General features: G+C 44.9%; 1 protein-coding gene across 5 annotated transcripts in view; it reads right to left on the bottom strand.

Annotated features, from left to right (window-relative positions):
- The window catches only part of phka1a (phosphorylase kinase, alpha 1a (muscle)), a 129,648-nt gene that overhangs the window by 109,054 nt on the left and 3,092 nt on the right, over positions 1 to 17,502 (bottom strand). For all 5 annotated transcript variants that reach the window (XM_055643867.1, XM_055643863.1, XM_055643864.1 and 2 more), the window contains exons 2-5: positions 11,854 to 12,012; positions 10,588 to 10,635; positions 9,393 to 9,561; positions 2,703 to 2,785 (exon numbers count right to left, since the gene is read on the bottom strand). In XM_055643867.1, coding sequence (XP_055499842.1) covers positions 2,703 to 2,785; positions 9,393 to 9,561; positions 10,588 to 10,635; positions 11,854 to 12,012 — 459 coding nt within the window. The remainder of the gene's footprint in view (positions 1 to 2,702; positions 2,786 to 9,392; positions 9,562 to 10,587; positions 10,636 to 11,853; positions 12,013 to 17,502) is intronic.

Here is a 17,502-nt window from a genome sequence, read left to right as displayed (position 1 = left end):
CAGGAATGATTGGGTTAACATATGATGAGCGCAGTACCTCACCTCCACATTCTCATGGGCATTTTGAGAGTAATATTAAAGCCAGCCCTCACCTGTGATATCCAGATTCACACATGGATAAAATTAAGTGAAAAGGTCACAAATTTCAAGAAGCACAAAACCTATAGTGAATAACATAGCAAACTATTTAGGCCATTTTGTCCAACAGATGAGGCCAACTGTACTGCCTGAGTACTACCATGACTGTGATCAGTTATCTCACTTCAGACCAAAACTGGGTATTCAAATCTACTGGCTCAGGTATCAATAATGCACTTAATCAAGCTGGAAAATAATAGCAGAGTCCTAATGTTAGTTTGCTTAGTTGACTGTTGAAGGTATACTGCCTTGCATTTTTTTTTAAATTTCTCTCGCTACAGATTTAGAATGTACATTAAAGGGCCTGTCCCACTTAGGAGACCTCCACCGCAACCTCAAGCGACTTAAAAAAAAAAATCAAGGTCGCGGTGACCTACAACTTCCTACGACCTTCCACGTCTATGTGTACGACCTCCTATGACTATGTTGAAGACCTCCCTCGATTATGAAGAAGACCTCCTTCGACTATGTTGAAGACTGGCTTCGACCATGTACGTTTTACTCGAGGATGGTCTCTGGCAAATCATTCTGAACCATGCAAGCAAGGATGGAACTAATTTGGAGGATGTTAGCACAAATACAACTACTGCTGTTTGCAGTAGCCCTTTTGCTTCAGCAGCCTTTTAAGAAAAGCAGAAGGGGAAGAGCAAGGCTGCAGAGGAAGCACAAGAAGAGGTCTCAATGGGTGAATGGAGATGATGTGATGGACTGTCCCAGTACACCAGATGACTGGAAGAGAGTGGCGCTGGGCTTTAACAAAAGATGGAACTTTAAGCACACATGTTTGGCAAGCGTGCCATTCTTGTCCCTGTCCCCCTCATTTTCCTTTTCGTATAGGATGGCATTCTGCTGGAACTATTACTCAAGGTCCTCCTCCTGCTGCCTGGTGAAGGTGTAGGGCATAACCTTCCTCCAGCCCTCCCTGACCACCAATGGGCCATCTGCCTCTGATGCTGTGTCAGACACAGGAGAAAGGGCCGCTTTGCTGCCTTCAAATGAGGCAGTGAAAGATGGGGTGGTGGTGGGGACATATACTAGCACCCTGGTCTCCTCCTCCAGAGGTCTCTCATGCAGGGCTACCACCCACTGCACTACCACCTCCTGCCACTCCTCCTCCTGGGTGGGCAACACCTGCATGGCAGGTTTTTTTTAGGGTTGTGTCCTCCCCCTGCGCTACTGCCTTTTTGGTGCCATCTCGAAAACACGAGTCTCCTCTCCAAAAAACTCTCCAGCTATGAATAAACATGCCCTCGAGTGACAGAGGTGATGTGCTGTTGTTTAAATTATCTTTTTTTTCAACTGACCTTTTTTTCCATCCGGAGCTATTATCTCAGACTACCTTCGACTACCTACGACTAGCATCACGACCTACTACGACCAACCTCAACTAAACCTACGACTAAAAAAAACATATAGATTTTTCCCACGACGACCTATTTTTAGTCGCAGCCAAATGTTTAACATCTTGAAAAATACGCCGCGACCTGGCTGAAGCCTCGACTACGCGGAGACCACTTTCGACCATGAAGGATAGTGACGAAAACCTCCTATGACCTCATGGCAACCTTCGCTTAAGCCAGGGGCTTAAACGCTTTTCATTTTTCACACATAGTCTGGTTTTCCAGTTGGAGACTCCATAAACAGAGCAGGGATAAATTAATCCTGTCATATCTTTGGATGCATCACAGACAGCACAAATTCAGCACAGGATCTATTAGCCCAAATTCAACATCAAACATCCCAACAAATTCACCTGTCACCCTAGCCTGTGCATAGATCACACCCAAGCCACCGCACTGCTTAATTTCCTAACATCCATTTTGAACCTGGAAATTGGATGCAAGAATAATGAATGTTCTCGCTCACTGTATTTGAAAGTCAAACATTCTGGCTTCACTCGATTTCTCACCCAAACTGTAGAGACGCAGTCTTCGCGCAGTAGCAAATTACGCAATTAATCATTAATTTTGACAAACTGCACAACTAAAATGCAGCACTATGCCTTGCAACAAGATTCCACAAAAGGAATGTAGGTGAAAGCAGGGGAAAACTGCTCAGATGGTTCTTACAAACCTATATTAAGTTTTAAATCTAGTGGTGAAAGTAAGCAGATAGAGCACACCAATTAAAAAATAACCAAAATGTTCAGTAAAATAGGATGTCTTTAACTATAGATAGGGCAACACAATGGCACAGCTGATAGATTTGCTGTCTCAAAGTGCCAAAGAGTGGGGTTGGATCCTGACGTTGTCTGCTGTCCGAGTGGAGTTTGCATGTTCTCCCTGTGACCACTTGGGTTTCCTCTTCATGCTCCGGTTTTCACCCACATCTCAATGATGTGCAGGTTTGTAGATTAATTGAGCCTCTGTAAGTTGCTCGTAATATGAAGGAAGTCGATGAGAAGGTGGGATAACAAGAATAGTGTGAATGGATGATCAATGGCCAGCATGGACTTTTAATGGACATGAAATTTAAATCACTTTCACCATTGAACATACCACAATATTTCTTCCTGAAAGTTGGAATTAATAATTATAGAAGACTCAGGATATCTGGATACTCACTGCAACTTTGTACGCTACTTCGATATAAAATACAAGATTCTGTATAAAATTCACTTCATCCAAGGTAAAAATTATATGAAGCCCTGGGGTGGGGAGGGGAGGGGAGGGGAAGAGAGTAGAAAACAGACATTATTAATGCCTAGCGTTCCATGAAAACTATCATTTCATACAATTTGGCATCATGACATTGTCTCATTTTTGTACCAATGGAATCACCAAGAAACTCAAGGAGTTATGTTAACAACTATTAAATGAAGAAATGGAACAAAAAAACGTTCTTAGAAACATTGCAATCTGTAAAGTTATAAAACAAAACACCAGCTATGATTTTGAAGTGTATGTAATGAGAGTTAATGAAAAATTAAACATAGGCATAGAACTCTGCAAAAAGGTTAAAAAAACTGAATAGTAGCATGAGCTTTCAAAATGTATATTTCATGAAAAGTTAAATCTCTTTAATAGAAAAAGATAATTAAAAAAAAAAATTAAAATAATTCCAACACCAAGTGAAGTTGCCTACTCTAACTGTTATTTCCAGCTGCTTTAAGAATTAAAAATCAACATTTATTAACATGGTCAGGGGACGAAGGCAGAACAAATCAAATTCACAGCATATGTGCAGCTTATTACTCATTTGTCATGAGAGATCAGTCAATGAGATTATTGTTTGGATGTTGCAGCACAATTACAACCAAGAAATTTGGGAGCCAGTTGTTCATAACTGCTTCCGTGTATTTCTAACAAGGAATTCATAGATTTGTTTGGTTGCAGTGGAATGCAGAAATGTGGAAGTATCCAAAACAATGGTCTAGGAAGTCAAAAGTCTATGTGAAACCAAGCATTATAACACAAATAGTCCCATTGAATAAGTGATGGAAAATAAGCCATAGCTGACACCACTGTTAGAAAAAAAAGTTTATTTCAGTTCAGTTTAATTTGTTCTCACGTGTACAGTGAAAAGCTTTTGTTACGTGCTAACCAGTCAGCGGAAAGACAATGGTTACACAAAAAAGCTGGAGAAACTCAGCGGGTGCAGCAGCATCTATGGAGCGAAGGAAATAGGCAACGTTTCGGGCCGAAACCCTTCTTCAGACTGATCGGGGGCGGGGGTGGGTGGGGACAAGAAAGGGAAAAGGAGGAGTAGCCAGAAGGCTGGGGGATGGGAGGAGACAGCAGGGGGGCTGAGGAAGGGGAGGAGACAGCAAGGACTAACAAAATTGGGAGAATTCGATGTTCATGCCCCCGGGGTGCAGACTCCCCAAACGGAATATGAGGTGCTGTTCCTCCAATTTCCGGTGCTGCTCGCTGTGGCCATGGAGGAGACCCAGGACAGAGAGGTCGGAGGCGGAGTGGGAGGGGGAGTTGAAGTGCTGAGCCACCGGGAGGTCAGCTTGGTTATTGCGGACCGAGCGGAGGTGTTCGGCGAAACGATCGCCCAACCTCCGCTTGGTCTCACCGATATAGATCTGTTGACATCTAGAGCAGCGGACGCAATAGATGAGGTTGGAAGAGATGCAGGTAAACCTCTGTCGCACCTGGAACGATTGCTTGGGTCCTTGAACGGAGTCGAGGGGGGAGGTAAAGGGACAAGTGTTGCATCTCTTGCGGTTGCAAGGGAAAGTGCCCGGGGAGGGGGTGGACCGAGAGGGAAGGGAAGAATTGACAAGGGAGTTATGGAGGGAGCGGTCTTTGCGGAAGGCAGATATGGGGGGAGATGGGAAGATGTGGCGAGTAGTGGGGTCACGTTGGAGGTGGCGAAACTGACGGAGGATTACTTTTTGTATGTGACGGCTGGTGGGGTGAAAGGTGAGGACTAGGGGGACTCGGCCCTTGTTGCGAGTGCGGGGATGGGGAGAGAGAGCAGTGTTGCGGGGTATGGAAGAGACCCTGGTGCGGGCCTCATTTATGGTGGAGGAGGGGAACCCCCGTTCCCTGAATAGTGAGGACATTTCAGATGTCCTGGTGTGGAACGCCTCATCCGTGGAGCAGATGCGGCGTAGACGGAGGAATTGGGAGTAGGGGATGGAGTCCTTACAGGAAGCAGGGTGGGAAGAAGTGTAGTCCAGATAGCCATGGGAGTCAGTGGGTTTATAGTGTATGTCGGTTAGAAGTCTATCACCTGCAATGGAGATAGTGAGGTCAAGGAATGGTAGGGAAGTGTCGGAAATGGTCCAGGTGTATTTGAGTGCCGGATGGAAGTTAGTGGTGAAGTGGATGAAGTCAGTCAGTTGTGTGCGGGTGCAGGAGGTGGCACCAAAGCAGTCGTCGATGTAGCGGAGGTAGAGGTCGGGGATGGGGCCCTGGTATGTATTGAACAAGGATTGCTCGACGTAACCTACAAATAGGCAGGCATAGCTGGGGCCCATGCGTGTGCCCATAGCTACGCCTTGTATTTGGAGGAAGTGGGAGGAGTCGAACGTGAAGTTATTGAGGGTAAGGACCAGCTCCGCTAGGCAGAGGAGAGTGTCAGTGGCTGGGTATGGGTTGCTTCTCTGGTCGAGGAAGAACCGGAGGGCTGTGAGACCATCGTGGTGGGGGATGGAGGTGTATAGTGATTGGACGTCCATGGTGAAGATGAGGGGGTGAGGGCCTAGAGGATTGAATGCGCGGAGACGACGGAGAGTGTCCGAGGTGTCTTGGACATAGGTAGGGAGGGATTTAACCAAGGGTGATAGGATGGAGTCAAGGTATTTGGAAATGAGTTCGGTGGGGCACGAACAGGCGGAGACAATGGGTCTTCCGGGACAATCAGGTTTGTGGATTTTAGGGAGAAGGTAAAATCGGGCTGTGCGGGGCTGGGGAACGATGAGGTTGGAGGCTCGGTCGGGTAGGGCATTGGAGTGGATGAAGTTGGTGATGGTGCTGGAGATGGTGGCCTGGTGCTCGTCAGTAGGGTCATGGTCCAGGGGTAAGTAGGAGGAGGTGTCCGATAGTTGGCGCGTGGCCTCAGCTTTGTAGAGATCGGCGCGCCAGACTACCACGGCACCTCCCTTGTCAGCGGGTTTGATAACCAAATCTGGGTTGTTGCGGAGTGAGTCGATGGCAGAACGTTCATGTGGTGAGAGATTGGAGTGAGACAGGGGAGTGGAGAAGTTGAGGCGGTTGATGTCGCGACGGCAGTTATTGATAAAAAGTTCTAAAGCCGGAAATTGGCCACGAGTGGGGTTCCACGAGGAGGGGGTGCGTTGGAGATGGGAAAAGGGGTCATCAGTGGGGGGCGAGGACTCCTTCCCATGGAAGAAAGCTGTGAGGCGGAGGCGACGGTAGAAGCGCTCCAAGTCGTGGTGGGCGCGGAATTCATTGAGGTGGGGACGGAGGGGGCCAAAGGTAAGACCTCTGTTGAGGACGGACCGTTCGGTGTTGGAGAGGGGGAGGTCGGGGGGGGGAGGGGGGGATGGTGCGGAAAGACAATACTTGATTACAATCGAGCCATTTACATTGAATGGATACATGATAAGGGAATAACCTTTAGTGAATGATAAAGCCAGTAAAGTCCAATCAAAGAAAGTCTGAGGGTCACAAACATGGTAGCTAGTTCAGTACAGCTCTCTAGTTGTGGTAGGATAATTCAGTTGCCTAATCAAACCATGTGGGTTTCCTCCAGATGATCCGGTTTCCACCCACATCCCAATGATGTGCAGGTTTGTAGATTAATTGAGCCTCTGCAAATTGCCCATTATATGAAGGGGGTTGATGAGAAGGTGGGATAACATAGAACTAGTGATGATCAACGGTTGGCATGGAATTGGTGGACGCAAGGGCCTGTTTTCTTCAGATTGAAAAAGGGTCCCTACCCGAAACATCACCTGTCCATATTCTCCAGAGATGATGCCTGACCTGCTGAGTTATTCCAGCACAAAACTAGCATCTGCAATTCCTTGTTTCCACTAGTGTTAGGAAGTTGGCCAAAGGTTTAAGAGAAGGGGAAACAAATGCAGGGACGGAGGTCCAGAGCTGTTGAAATTAGTGGCTGCAGGATTCATGGAGAATGATTGGATAGAACAGTTATAATCTAGGGGTGCACAGAGAGAGAGAGAGAGAGGGGAGAGTCTGGTGGAAGGTGATAATGAGCTACTCTAGTTTGTGGTTAAAAGACCTCTCATTGATATTTGCAAAGGGACTTCACTCTTGAATGAGTTCTAACGAGATCCTGGTTTGATTTTACATAATACTAGACCAAGTGCAGACCCGTTGGGTCTGTACCCCCAACGTGCGGTTGTGAGGGGGGAGGCGGCATGCAGCATCACACACACTAACTATCTCCCCCCCCCCCCCCCCCCCGCACTCACGCTAATTACTCCCCTTGATGTAATATTAATATTATTAATTTGCTCCTTTTACCCCTTAACCACCGTATCTACTGACGCATAGCCCCCAACTTGCAGTCACATCTAGAGGGGGGGGGGCGAGAGAGGGGGAGGAGAGGGGGGGGGGGAGGAGAGGGGGGGGAGGAGAGGGGGGAGGAGAGGGGGGGGGAGAGGTGGGGAGCAGGGAGGGGGAGGGGAGGGTGGAGGGAGGGTGGTAGGAAGGGGGGTGGGTGTGTGGAGGGGAGGAGGGGTTTGGGGGAGGGACGGTGGAGGAGGGGATGGAGTGGAGGGAGGGGGAGAAAAAGAGGGGGAGAGAGGAGAGGGGGGGGAGAGAGGAGAGGGGGGGAGAGGGAGGAGGGGGGGGGAGAGGGGGGAGGGGAGGGAGGGGGGGGGGGGTGGGGAGGAGAGGGGAGGGGGGGAGGGGAGGAGGGTGGAGAGGTGAGGAGGGGAGAGGGGATGGAAGGAGGAATGGAAGAGAGGAGGGGAGATGGGAGGGGATTGGAGGAGAGGAGGGGGGAGGGGAGAGGGGGGGGAGAGGGAGGGGGGAGGAGAGAGGGGGAGAGGGGGGAGAGAGGAGAGGGGGGGAGAGAGGAGAGGGGGGGGAGAGGAGAGGGGGGAGAGAGAGGAGAGAGGAGGGGAGGGGGGAGGGAAGGGGGGGGGAGAAGAGGGGGGGAGGAAGAGGGGGGGGAGAAAGGGGGGGGGGGAGAGGGAGGGGGGGGGAAGGGGGGGGGGGGGGAGGGGGGGAGGGGGGAGAGAGAGGGGGGGGGGGGGGAGAAGAGGGGGGGGGGGGAGAAGAGGGGGGGGGGGGGGGGGGGAGGGGGGGGGGGGGGGGGGGGGGGGGGGGGGGGGGGGGGGGTGGGGGGGGGGGGGGGGGGGGGGGGAGAGGGGGGGGGGGGGGGGGAAGGGGGGGGGGAGAAGGGGGGGGGGGAGAAGAGGGGGGGAGAAGAGGGGGGGGGAGAAGAGGGGGGGGGAGAAGAGGGGGGGGAGAAGAGGGGGGGAGAAGAGGGGGGGAGAGGAGACGGGGGGGGAGTGATGGGGGGTGTGCTGAGAAGGGGGTGAGGTGAGGGGAGGGGTAGGAGATGGGGGGAGAGAGGAGGGGGGGGAAGAGGAGGAGGGGGGGGAGGGCGAGAGGAGGAGGGGGGGGGAGAGGAGGAGGGGGGGGGGAGAGGATGGGGGGGGAGGAGGAGAGGAGGGAGGGAGAGGAGGAGGGGGGGGGAGGGAGGAGGGAGGGGGGGGGGAGGAGGAGGAGTGGGGGGGAGAGGAGGGGGGGGAGAGGAGGAGGGGGGGGAGAGGGAGGAGGGGGGGGGGAGAGAGGTAGTGCCTTTTTATTTCAACCCAAACAACAATTTGCAGGCAGTGTTTTTTTACTTTAACCATATTTTCATTTTCAAACCACATTAAGGGTACTTACTCATAGTTGTGTGGACATTTGTTCAGTTTTATTCACAGCTCAGAGAAACGTGACCCTCTACCTTCTTCCAGCTTGCAGACTAATTGGGGCACACCACTTCCTGGTTATATAGTCCCTCCCCCCTGCCGCCAGCAGGGGCAGCAGAGAGAATGGGGAATTTTGTAAAATCATTAATATCTCTGTCATATTTCATCAACGGGAAAAATCCTCGGCACACATATGGCGGAGGGGGGCTCTGGGCGAGGTGGCCAAAAATGACAGCCATAGGTGGCGGCGTTCTCTCGGAAATCGCAGCACAGATCGCCAAAACCGGTCAAGAACAGAGTTTTAGTAATATAGAAGATAGCAAGCTGCACGTATCCAGTCAAAAAAGAACATACACTTTCAATCACATATATTGGGCTCTGGTAGCTAGAGTGTTGACTGAAAAACGAGCGCTTGAAATGACAATTTCTTGACATTTTGAATGAAAAACAGTCTTGCAAATGCTATAACTACTATATGTTTGTGGCCTGTTCAGCGAGGGAACATAACCCCTTTAAAAGTATTAATTGGTACTTAATCGGGAAAGGTTTGATGATAAAGGAGTATTACTCACAATTATGAATCAAAGTAAACAATCATCTAAATAAAATGAAATGCAAGAATGTCCAAATTAAATCTCATTGCTATGTTAATTGAATGCAATTAACTTCCTATGTTAATTTCCTGTTCCTGTTCCACAAGTTTTAGGAGGGAAGAACAATTCAGACCATCAGTGGCTCCCAGGAAAAGTGCACACAATCACCAAGGACTAACAAGATGTGACATTTCCCAAGTTCCTATGTTAATTGCACGCAATTATGATATCAAAAATTAATTCCACAAATTACTGGTGAATACAAATATCAGTACTGGTGAATTACAATCATCATTAATTATAAACTGTCAAGTGGCATGCCCATACTCAGGAGAAATGTCAGATCTCCTTACCTGATGCAGTCATTTGTGCAAGATAAAGCAGATAAAGGGAGGTGGCATCTATCTGCAGGTGACCCCATTTATCATCATCAACCACTGTGTCACCTGTTGCATTATCATATTTTGCATGAAGTGCATCCTTTGTGCTTAAGGACTTCTTAAAATGTTCAACTTTAATCATCTATGTGTATAAAAGTTGTAATATTAGCAATGGCAAAATATAGTAATACACACAATATGCTATGCTGACACCTTCCTGCTGATCAACATTTTACAGGCCATTCATGGGGTTATGAACTTACAGACTCCTCTACATATAAACAAACTCCCATAATATTATTACTCAACTCCAAAGTCCAATGTACGCATATACGTTTGTTCGTATGAGCAGCAAAACTAGTTTCCTCTCTCTCCCCACTTGTAGCAATTCCTATCATTCTTGTGTTTATTATGTCATTTAATATAAATTGGTTACCAAGGTATGGTTCCCATGTCAAATACAAACCTTATTTGTTACCCAGGGAAGCCTGCATATAGTAATTTCACTTTATTTATCCGACTGATGTACCCATTGATCTAATAGCTTGCATTGGCAACCAATTGTTCAAATGCAGTGAAATGCCTCAAGACAGATCACAATATACAGCAACTGAGCTCACGGAATTAGCTTCCTGTTCCACAAGTTTTAGGAGGGAAGAACAATTCAGACCATCCAGTGACTCGTAGGAAAAAGCCAAAAGGTCTGCACATCTTCTGCATAATCTTATCCAAGATGAAAGACATCTTGGGTAAGACACCAAAAGGCTGCTGTATCCTCAAGAGAATCACAGAATCTTTTCAGCAGTAAGTAAAAAAATGTTATAGTGGTTAAGACTGGTAATCACTTCACTGGGATATAATATTTCATACCTCCAGTCACTCCAAAGTATTTGTCCAAATTGAGAATAAAGGATTAACAAATCGTGATTCAGTGTTAAATTTTACCAACTTTGATTTTAAAGAGAAGACATAAAAACTTAGTAAAATATTTTTAAAGGATGCAAACTAGGATTAAATATTCAAAATATGTTTGTCAGATGAAAAACTTGATACTTGCTAGTTCAAATACACTGCAAGATCAAGTGCTTTGGAATAATTCAAAATGCTAAATGGGACTAATCACTTTACAGGCACAGGATATGATATGAAACCTGGAACGATCTTGTACCTGTTTCATCATACAGTGCAGCAATCCACGCATCAGTTTCACCACACTCTGGAAGATGAAATTAAAACCAGAGCATGTTAATATGCAGTCAGCAATTCCTACCAAGCCATGACCCTTAGCAGCTCTTTTCTGGCACTGCTGCACCAACCTCAGCTTTCACATGACATTTTCAAACTGTTCAGAGATTAAGTTACAATCGCTCAGTCAGTCCAATAAAGTGTTTCACTCACACTGCAAACATTTTTAGATGAATTAAACAAGAATATCTAACCACATAGCTAATTTTCAGAAGCTTTTCAGAAATGTTTAACTAGCCAAAGCATGCTTTTCTCAACATTATCAATCCTAGGTGGTGTAAAAGTGGAGGGTTTTATGTAAACAAGTCCCATTGGAGCAAAGCTAAATGTTGGCACAGTAGGGTGGGGTGAGGAGTATGAAGTTTGTGCATTATTGGTATTAATATATAATCTTCTTCTCTAAGCTTTTACCAATAATTTCCCATTATGGATGCTTGAATGTTTTTGAGAATCTTCTTTCAAGTGACCATTATTCATGTGGACCCGGAACAAATTATTCATATATACTGAAGCAGAATGGGGCCTCAATTTTCGCCGACTTGATATTCAACAACAGGAATCGTGGCTGATTTTTGCAGCACTATTACTATCCCAGAAATTTGCAATTGTAGCACCTTAATATCAACGTGCAGTTTTATCATGGTTTCTTCAGTATTGTTCTAGAAGAGCCACTGAATACTACCTTTCTAACAATGCATATTTTTAAATCTTTGTATGATGAAATCCCATGCAGCGTTGTTCCTTCTTTCCACAATATTCATTGGACATCTGACAAGAATTAATAAAGCCTGAATAGTTATATATTACTGGGAAAAATGACTGAATTTTGGAATATTAATGCAAGGAAATTTTCAGAATAACCAGATCACATTCAAGAGTAGCCAACATGTAAGAGATCGCAAACCTACATCAGTGAATCAGGATTGAGTTGCAATAATAAACAGAGGATAGATTCCAATCGAAGGTGTAAAAATAATGGTTCCTTACCAACATAGGAGACAAATAAAAGTAATCCTGTTAAATCTTGTACTTGAATAATAGTTTTATTATCTGGTCATTATTAATCTCTTATACTCTTTTGATATTACCAGTAAAAGCAAGGACAAAGGAAACAAATTTATGTTTTGTGAAAAGTATTTTCTCCCTTTTGTGAAAAGAACTGCCAGAAATGCTATGTGCCGCTACTTACCTGCTCGAGCTCATAAGCTTTTGCTTTATCCTCGTCACGATCTGCGTTTTTACGATAGGCCATTCCCAAACCCCAGACAGCCAGGATGCTGTACACGTTATCACGCACCCAAGCATTCTGCTGATCAGCAGCGGCAGGCAGTAATCCAGTTACAGAATTCTACATGAAAGGAGAGAAGATTATGAATAAGTTTTAAGCAACAAATACATAGTGCCATATCAATTAACAAAGAGGACACAAAGTACTGGAATGGAATTCAGTGAAAGTAGAAATTAATGACAGGGTAAGAAAAAGTACTGGCAAATAAGATTAAAGAAAAATCCAAGCATTTAATAACAACATGTAGAGAAAGGTATTAATAGCGCCAAGGGGGCGCTGACAATGGTAGCTGCGCCAACAGTCTGTCTGTCTTTTCGGCTTTTTTTGTTGTTATTTTTAGTGTTTTAAAAGTTTGTTTTAATGTTCTCTGGTTTGTTTTATGTGGTGGGTGGGGGAGGGGTTCGGGGGAAACTTGTTTTCAATCTTTTACCTTGCCCGAGATGCGATTGTTTTCCAGGTCGTATCTCCGGTCGCTCTGCAGTCTAACATCGTGGAGCTGGAGGCCTTGCTCGGGACTGGCTTTGAGCCCCACCGTGGGGACGGGGACTTACCATCGGAGCCGATCCCTTGCCTGGGATCGACACTCCAACCGCGTCCTGCGGACGGTAACATCAAGGAGCTCGCAGTCTCGGGTAGAGACCGCAGATGTCGGGGGCTCCAACGACGCAGAAGGTTCGACCAGCTCGGCGTGAGGGAGCTGAGATACCCCAGATGCAGTAGCTTGATCGCCCCAACGTAAAGGGCCCAAATGCCGCCTGCTATGGGAGTCAAGATCGTCCTGTCAACGGAAGGCTTGAGGCCCTCGACTGTGGGAAGACAAAGAAGGGAAGAGATTGAACTTTTTTTCACAGTGAGGAATGCGGAGGAGTCACTGTGGTGGATGTTAAAATGTATTTTGTGTGTTCTGTTGCTTTTCATTGGTATGACTGTATGGCAAATGAAATTCCTTATTTATTGCAAAACACACTTAGCTAATAAAGTATTATTATGATGATTATGATAATATTATGATAACTAGCAAAGAGCAAAACCTTTTCAGGGACAAAAGAGTAACCTATGTGTGGAGATAGAGAGGGTTGGTTAGGTTCTTAGTTAACATTTTGAATCCATCTTCACAAAAGACATTAGTGTCGTTCTGCAGTGGATGTGTGAAACATTTGATGGGGAAAAAAAGGATAAAAGGAAATATTGTGGATCAAACACCAGGTCTATTGTATTGTAAGGGAAGAAAGGAATACAGGAAAAGGAGGTAGGGAAATGTGGCTACTGTGGCTAGGGTGAGCTGCTTTAAATACCTGGGAGACCACATGTCAGAGGATCTGACATGGTCATCACATGCTGCCACACTGGTGAGTACTTCAGGCAATTGAGGAAATTCAGAATGTCTCTGAAGATCCTCCAGTGCTTCTACTCAGCGGCTTTGGAAAGCAACTTGTCTGGAAACATCACAATTTGGTTTGGGAACTGCTCTGCCCAGGACAAGAAGGCTCTGCAGAGAGTAGTGCATTCGGCCGAACGCACTATGGGAACTACACTCGCCCCCCTGCAGGAACTATACATCAGAAGGTGCAAATCCAGAGCCAACAAGATCATGGGGGATTCCTTCCACCCCAGCAACAGACTGTTCCAGCTGCTACGGCCAGGCAAACGCCTCCGTTGCCATGCTGTGAAAATGGAGAGGATGAGAAGGAGTTTCTTCCCACAGGCCAGTAGGACTGTAAACTATCTCACCAGGGACTAACTTTACTGTATCAATTTACTGTTGTGTGGTGTCTTTTTTAAATTGCTGTTTTTTTTCCTTTTTTTTTCTCCCACAAATATGTAATATGTGAATATGAGATTCTGTTCCATTCTGTTTAGTCGGGTTTTTTTTGCACAATCTGCAAGCATTGCCACTGTTCATTTCACTGCACATCTCATATGCGTATGTGATGAATAAACTTGAAATGGGGTACCCAGAGTAGAAAGGGATGAGTAAGGAGAGAGGTGGAGAAGGGGAAAGAATCTGTATGACAGGGGAGGGGGAAATAAGGTGTGCACGAGGGGAGGAGGAAGCTGGGTAGATGAGAAAGATAGAGAGAGGCATTACTTGAAATTGGAGAATTCAATGTTCACGTTATAGGCTGTCCTTGGAACTGGAGGTGCTGATCTTCCAGTTGTCATATGGTAGAGGAGTCTGAGAACATCCAGGTTAATATGGGATTGAGAAGAGTAATTGAAGTGGCAAGCAACCAGGTACTCCAGCTAGCCCTGGCAGATAGAGCACAAGTATTCATAAAAATGTTGTCTCGTTTATACTTGGTCCCACCAATGTAGAGAAGATACATTGAGAGTGCTGAATGGAGTAGACAAAAAGTTGGAGGATGCGCATGTAAGCCTCTATTTCAACTGGAAGGGCTGTTTGGTTCCCTATATGGAGGCAATGGTAGTGTATGGACAGGTATTGCACCTCCCGTGGTTGCAGCGGGAAGTGCCGGGGATGAGGGGTTGAGAGGGAGCAAGAGAGGGAGCAAACTAAGCAGTCACAGAGAGAGTGATCTCTACTGAAGGCAGAGCAGAGAGGGGAGTGCACTGGTTATGCATGTTCATCCACACGATTCTGTTCCTAACCATGCTTGGTACATTTTGGAAACATACCATTAAGTCTATATTGCCTCTTGACAACTAAATGCCACAGTTCAAAAGGGTGTGCACGAAAGGCCAGTGTGTTTAAAATGCCTTCGCAATTTATACAGTTAACTTTAATCACAATTTCCTTCCTCTGCACCCGATAACATCACTTACGCATATCGCCACCTCTTATGATCAAACAATTATTATATTCATCTGAAGTAACTTTCCCGCTGGTCAAACAGCTTTTTCAAGTAAAATTAACCAAGACTTCACTGGCACTAAAATAATGATTTACATTTACATGCTGCCTAGATTGTAAATAAATACTCTAGTTCATTTAAAACATAAAATCAGAATCACAAAAAACAGAATCTAAGGGGAAAAAAGCTAGCTTGTTGGGTTAGATAAATACAATAGAGATGGGGACAGGTGCAAGAGCATGGAGAAACTTGAAAACAGATTTTGTGACTGCTAAGGTGAAACTGGATATAAAGGACCAAGCAAAAATGTAATGGGTGAATGAAACATATTAAGATCCAAGTACCAGAGTTTTGGATGAGCTCAAGTTTATGCAGAATGAAAGATGCCCAGAAGACCATTGGAATAGTCAAGGATAGAAATAACAAAATTAAGGATGAATGTTTTGGTAACAGTTTATCTGAGGCAGAGATACAACTTGGCGTTTTAAGTGGAATAAGCCAGTAGAAGGGATAAATGGGTGTAAATCCAACTTCATTTCAAAAATAACACCAACCCTTCAAAACATCTAACACAGTTACAGCCAACTCAATGAGAAGGAAATTGAGGTGGACAAAGTGCGGTTGTGCTGGGATCAATGATAATAGCTCAGGAAAACGTTGTTGTAGTAGGTTTTTGTAGCCTCTCGGACATTGCTGTAAGGTGCACAACCATATACACTTATATTCTAATCTTACTGTATCCTTGTCCCCCACATCTTTGCATATTGCTTCAATGTCCAAGCAATTAGCTTATCTAAACCATGCATGCAATATGGAACACAATCTTATTTCCTTGGGGAGGACAACATGGCAATAAGCCAGTGTACATGTATGGTTTCAATTTCCAATTGGAGTCACGAGTTACTGATCAATGGAAGGAAATCTGAAATAAACTTTTCTCCTCCTCTCAACCAAACATTGAGGCCAACCATAATGCTCTCTCCAATGCTGCCATTCTGGGCTGGAGTATTTTCTTTTGAGAGCAATAAGTGATATACCAAAAGCAAATGACACCCCTGATAGCAAAAGTTTGAAAACATGCTTTCCCTCAAATTTCCACAAATTTATTTGCATAGCATAGAATTCCAAAATTGCAACAAATAAGCAGATTATGGCAATATTCTAACTTCCTAATTGAATGGTTTATTTTTAACAGAACTGCCTCAAAATGAGGATTTAAATTAAATAGAAAAATGCAGAATGCATAATTACAGTGACATTTACTAGAATTATTTGGACCCAGCCATGCATTCTCAAAAATGTACTTCATTTCGCATCTCTAGAATTTACTGCAATGAAATGGTGTGAAAGATGTTGCTTGATATAATCAAATGTATGTCACCTAAGGTTATTTAATGATCTATTGAATTGTTTGAACTAAAGGGAGATTTATTGAGTATTGGATGCCTGCACACTAAGTTATAGAAAAATGTCTTCATAATGGAATTAATACAATAACAATTGTACTGCTAAAATCTGTATTCTGGTAGAATATATCTATTATATCTACGGGAGCAGACGGGGATGGTCCAGTGACAGTTCGACAGAGCTTGCGGCGCCGGGGATCCGGGTTCGATCCTGCCTGCGGTTGAGGCACAGGTCTGTGTGCGCAGCGGCACAGCTGCCGAGAATATCTCTCCGCCGGTCCAGTCTCTCCCTGTCTCCAACTTTCATCTGCCCCCCCTCTCTCTCTCTCGCTATTACAATCCACTCTCCTGCTACCTGGCACCCCCGTTCCTCAGATTAAATATATTTTTACACATGAATTATGAATAAAGATAAGAATTTATACACAGTTTATACAGCCAGCGCTTGGTTCACTTTTTCCTTATCGCGAATGACTTTGAAAAACCCCATAATTTTTTGCATTTTTTGAATACCGAACTTGCTTATTCTGGTTGAATATGTGGTGTGGAAAAGCCACAGGACAAAACTTAAGCTATAATACATTCAAAAAACAAACTTTAAAATTACACAAGTGTTGTTCGCACAATAATTCACTTGAAAATTGATGCAACTATATGTTGTTCAAAATTTCTCAAAAACATCTCATTATGATTAACTTAGAGAGCTGCATCTTTTCACTCTGGATAGTATAATCTTTAAGGATGTTAATGGAAGACCATGTCTAAATAAATAAAGTATTTCTCCTGCAAAGATTATAAAATACAGTAAAGGTTTTAAGCTTAGAGCTGAGTTAGATGCAGAAGGGTTGCTGCCACTTTACATTAGTTCTGCCAATTACAAATTTGTTATACGGGTTAAAAGTAGGTTGGATAAGTTTAGTTTTTAATTGAACACAGCAAGATAAGTGGAATGCAGAATGTTACAGTCATTGAAATTCTTAATGCTTGGATACTGAATATGTTTGTCATCCAAATTTATTTTGAGGAAATGGAGTAGAATTTGCCTGTTTTCCCCACATTAGATTGGGATTTTCATCTGAGGTTTATGTCATTCCCAGAAACATGACATCTGATGAGAAGGAACATTTGCTGATGTATGAAGAAAAACTATACTATAGATGCTGGCATCTAAAACTGAATGCTGGAAGAACTTAGCAGATTAAGCAGCATCTGTGGACCAAAGGCTGTATTGACAGTTTTGGTTGAGTGCATAAGGACTGAAAGAGAAGAAGAAAGATGGACTGTATATAGCAATATGAGGGGTGCAGAGAGGAGTTTGGGATAGAGGCTGG

This window comes from Leucoraja erinacea, chromosome 12 (assembly GCF_028641065.1).
Source record: "Leucoraja erinacea ecotype New England chromosome 12, Leri_hhj_1, whole genome shotgun sequence".
NCBI classification, from domain to species: Eukaryota; Metazoa; Chordata; class Chondrichthyes; order Rajiformes; family Rajidae; genus Leucoraja; species Leucoraja erinaceus.
The sequence above is the reverse complement of the archived record's forward strand: the minus strand, read 5'-3'. Positions and strand labels throughout refer to the sequence as shown.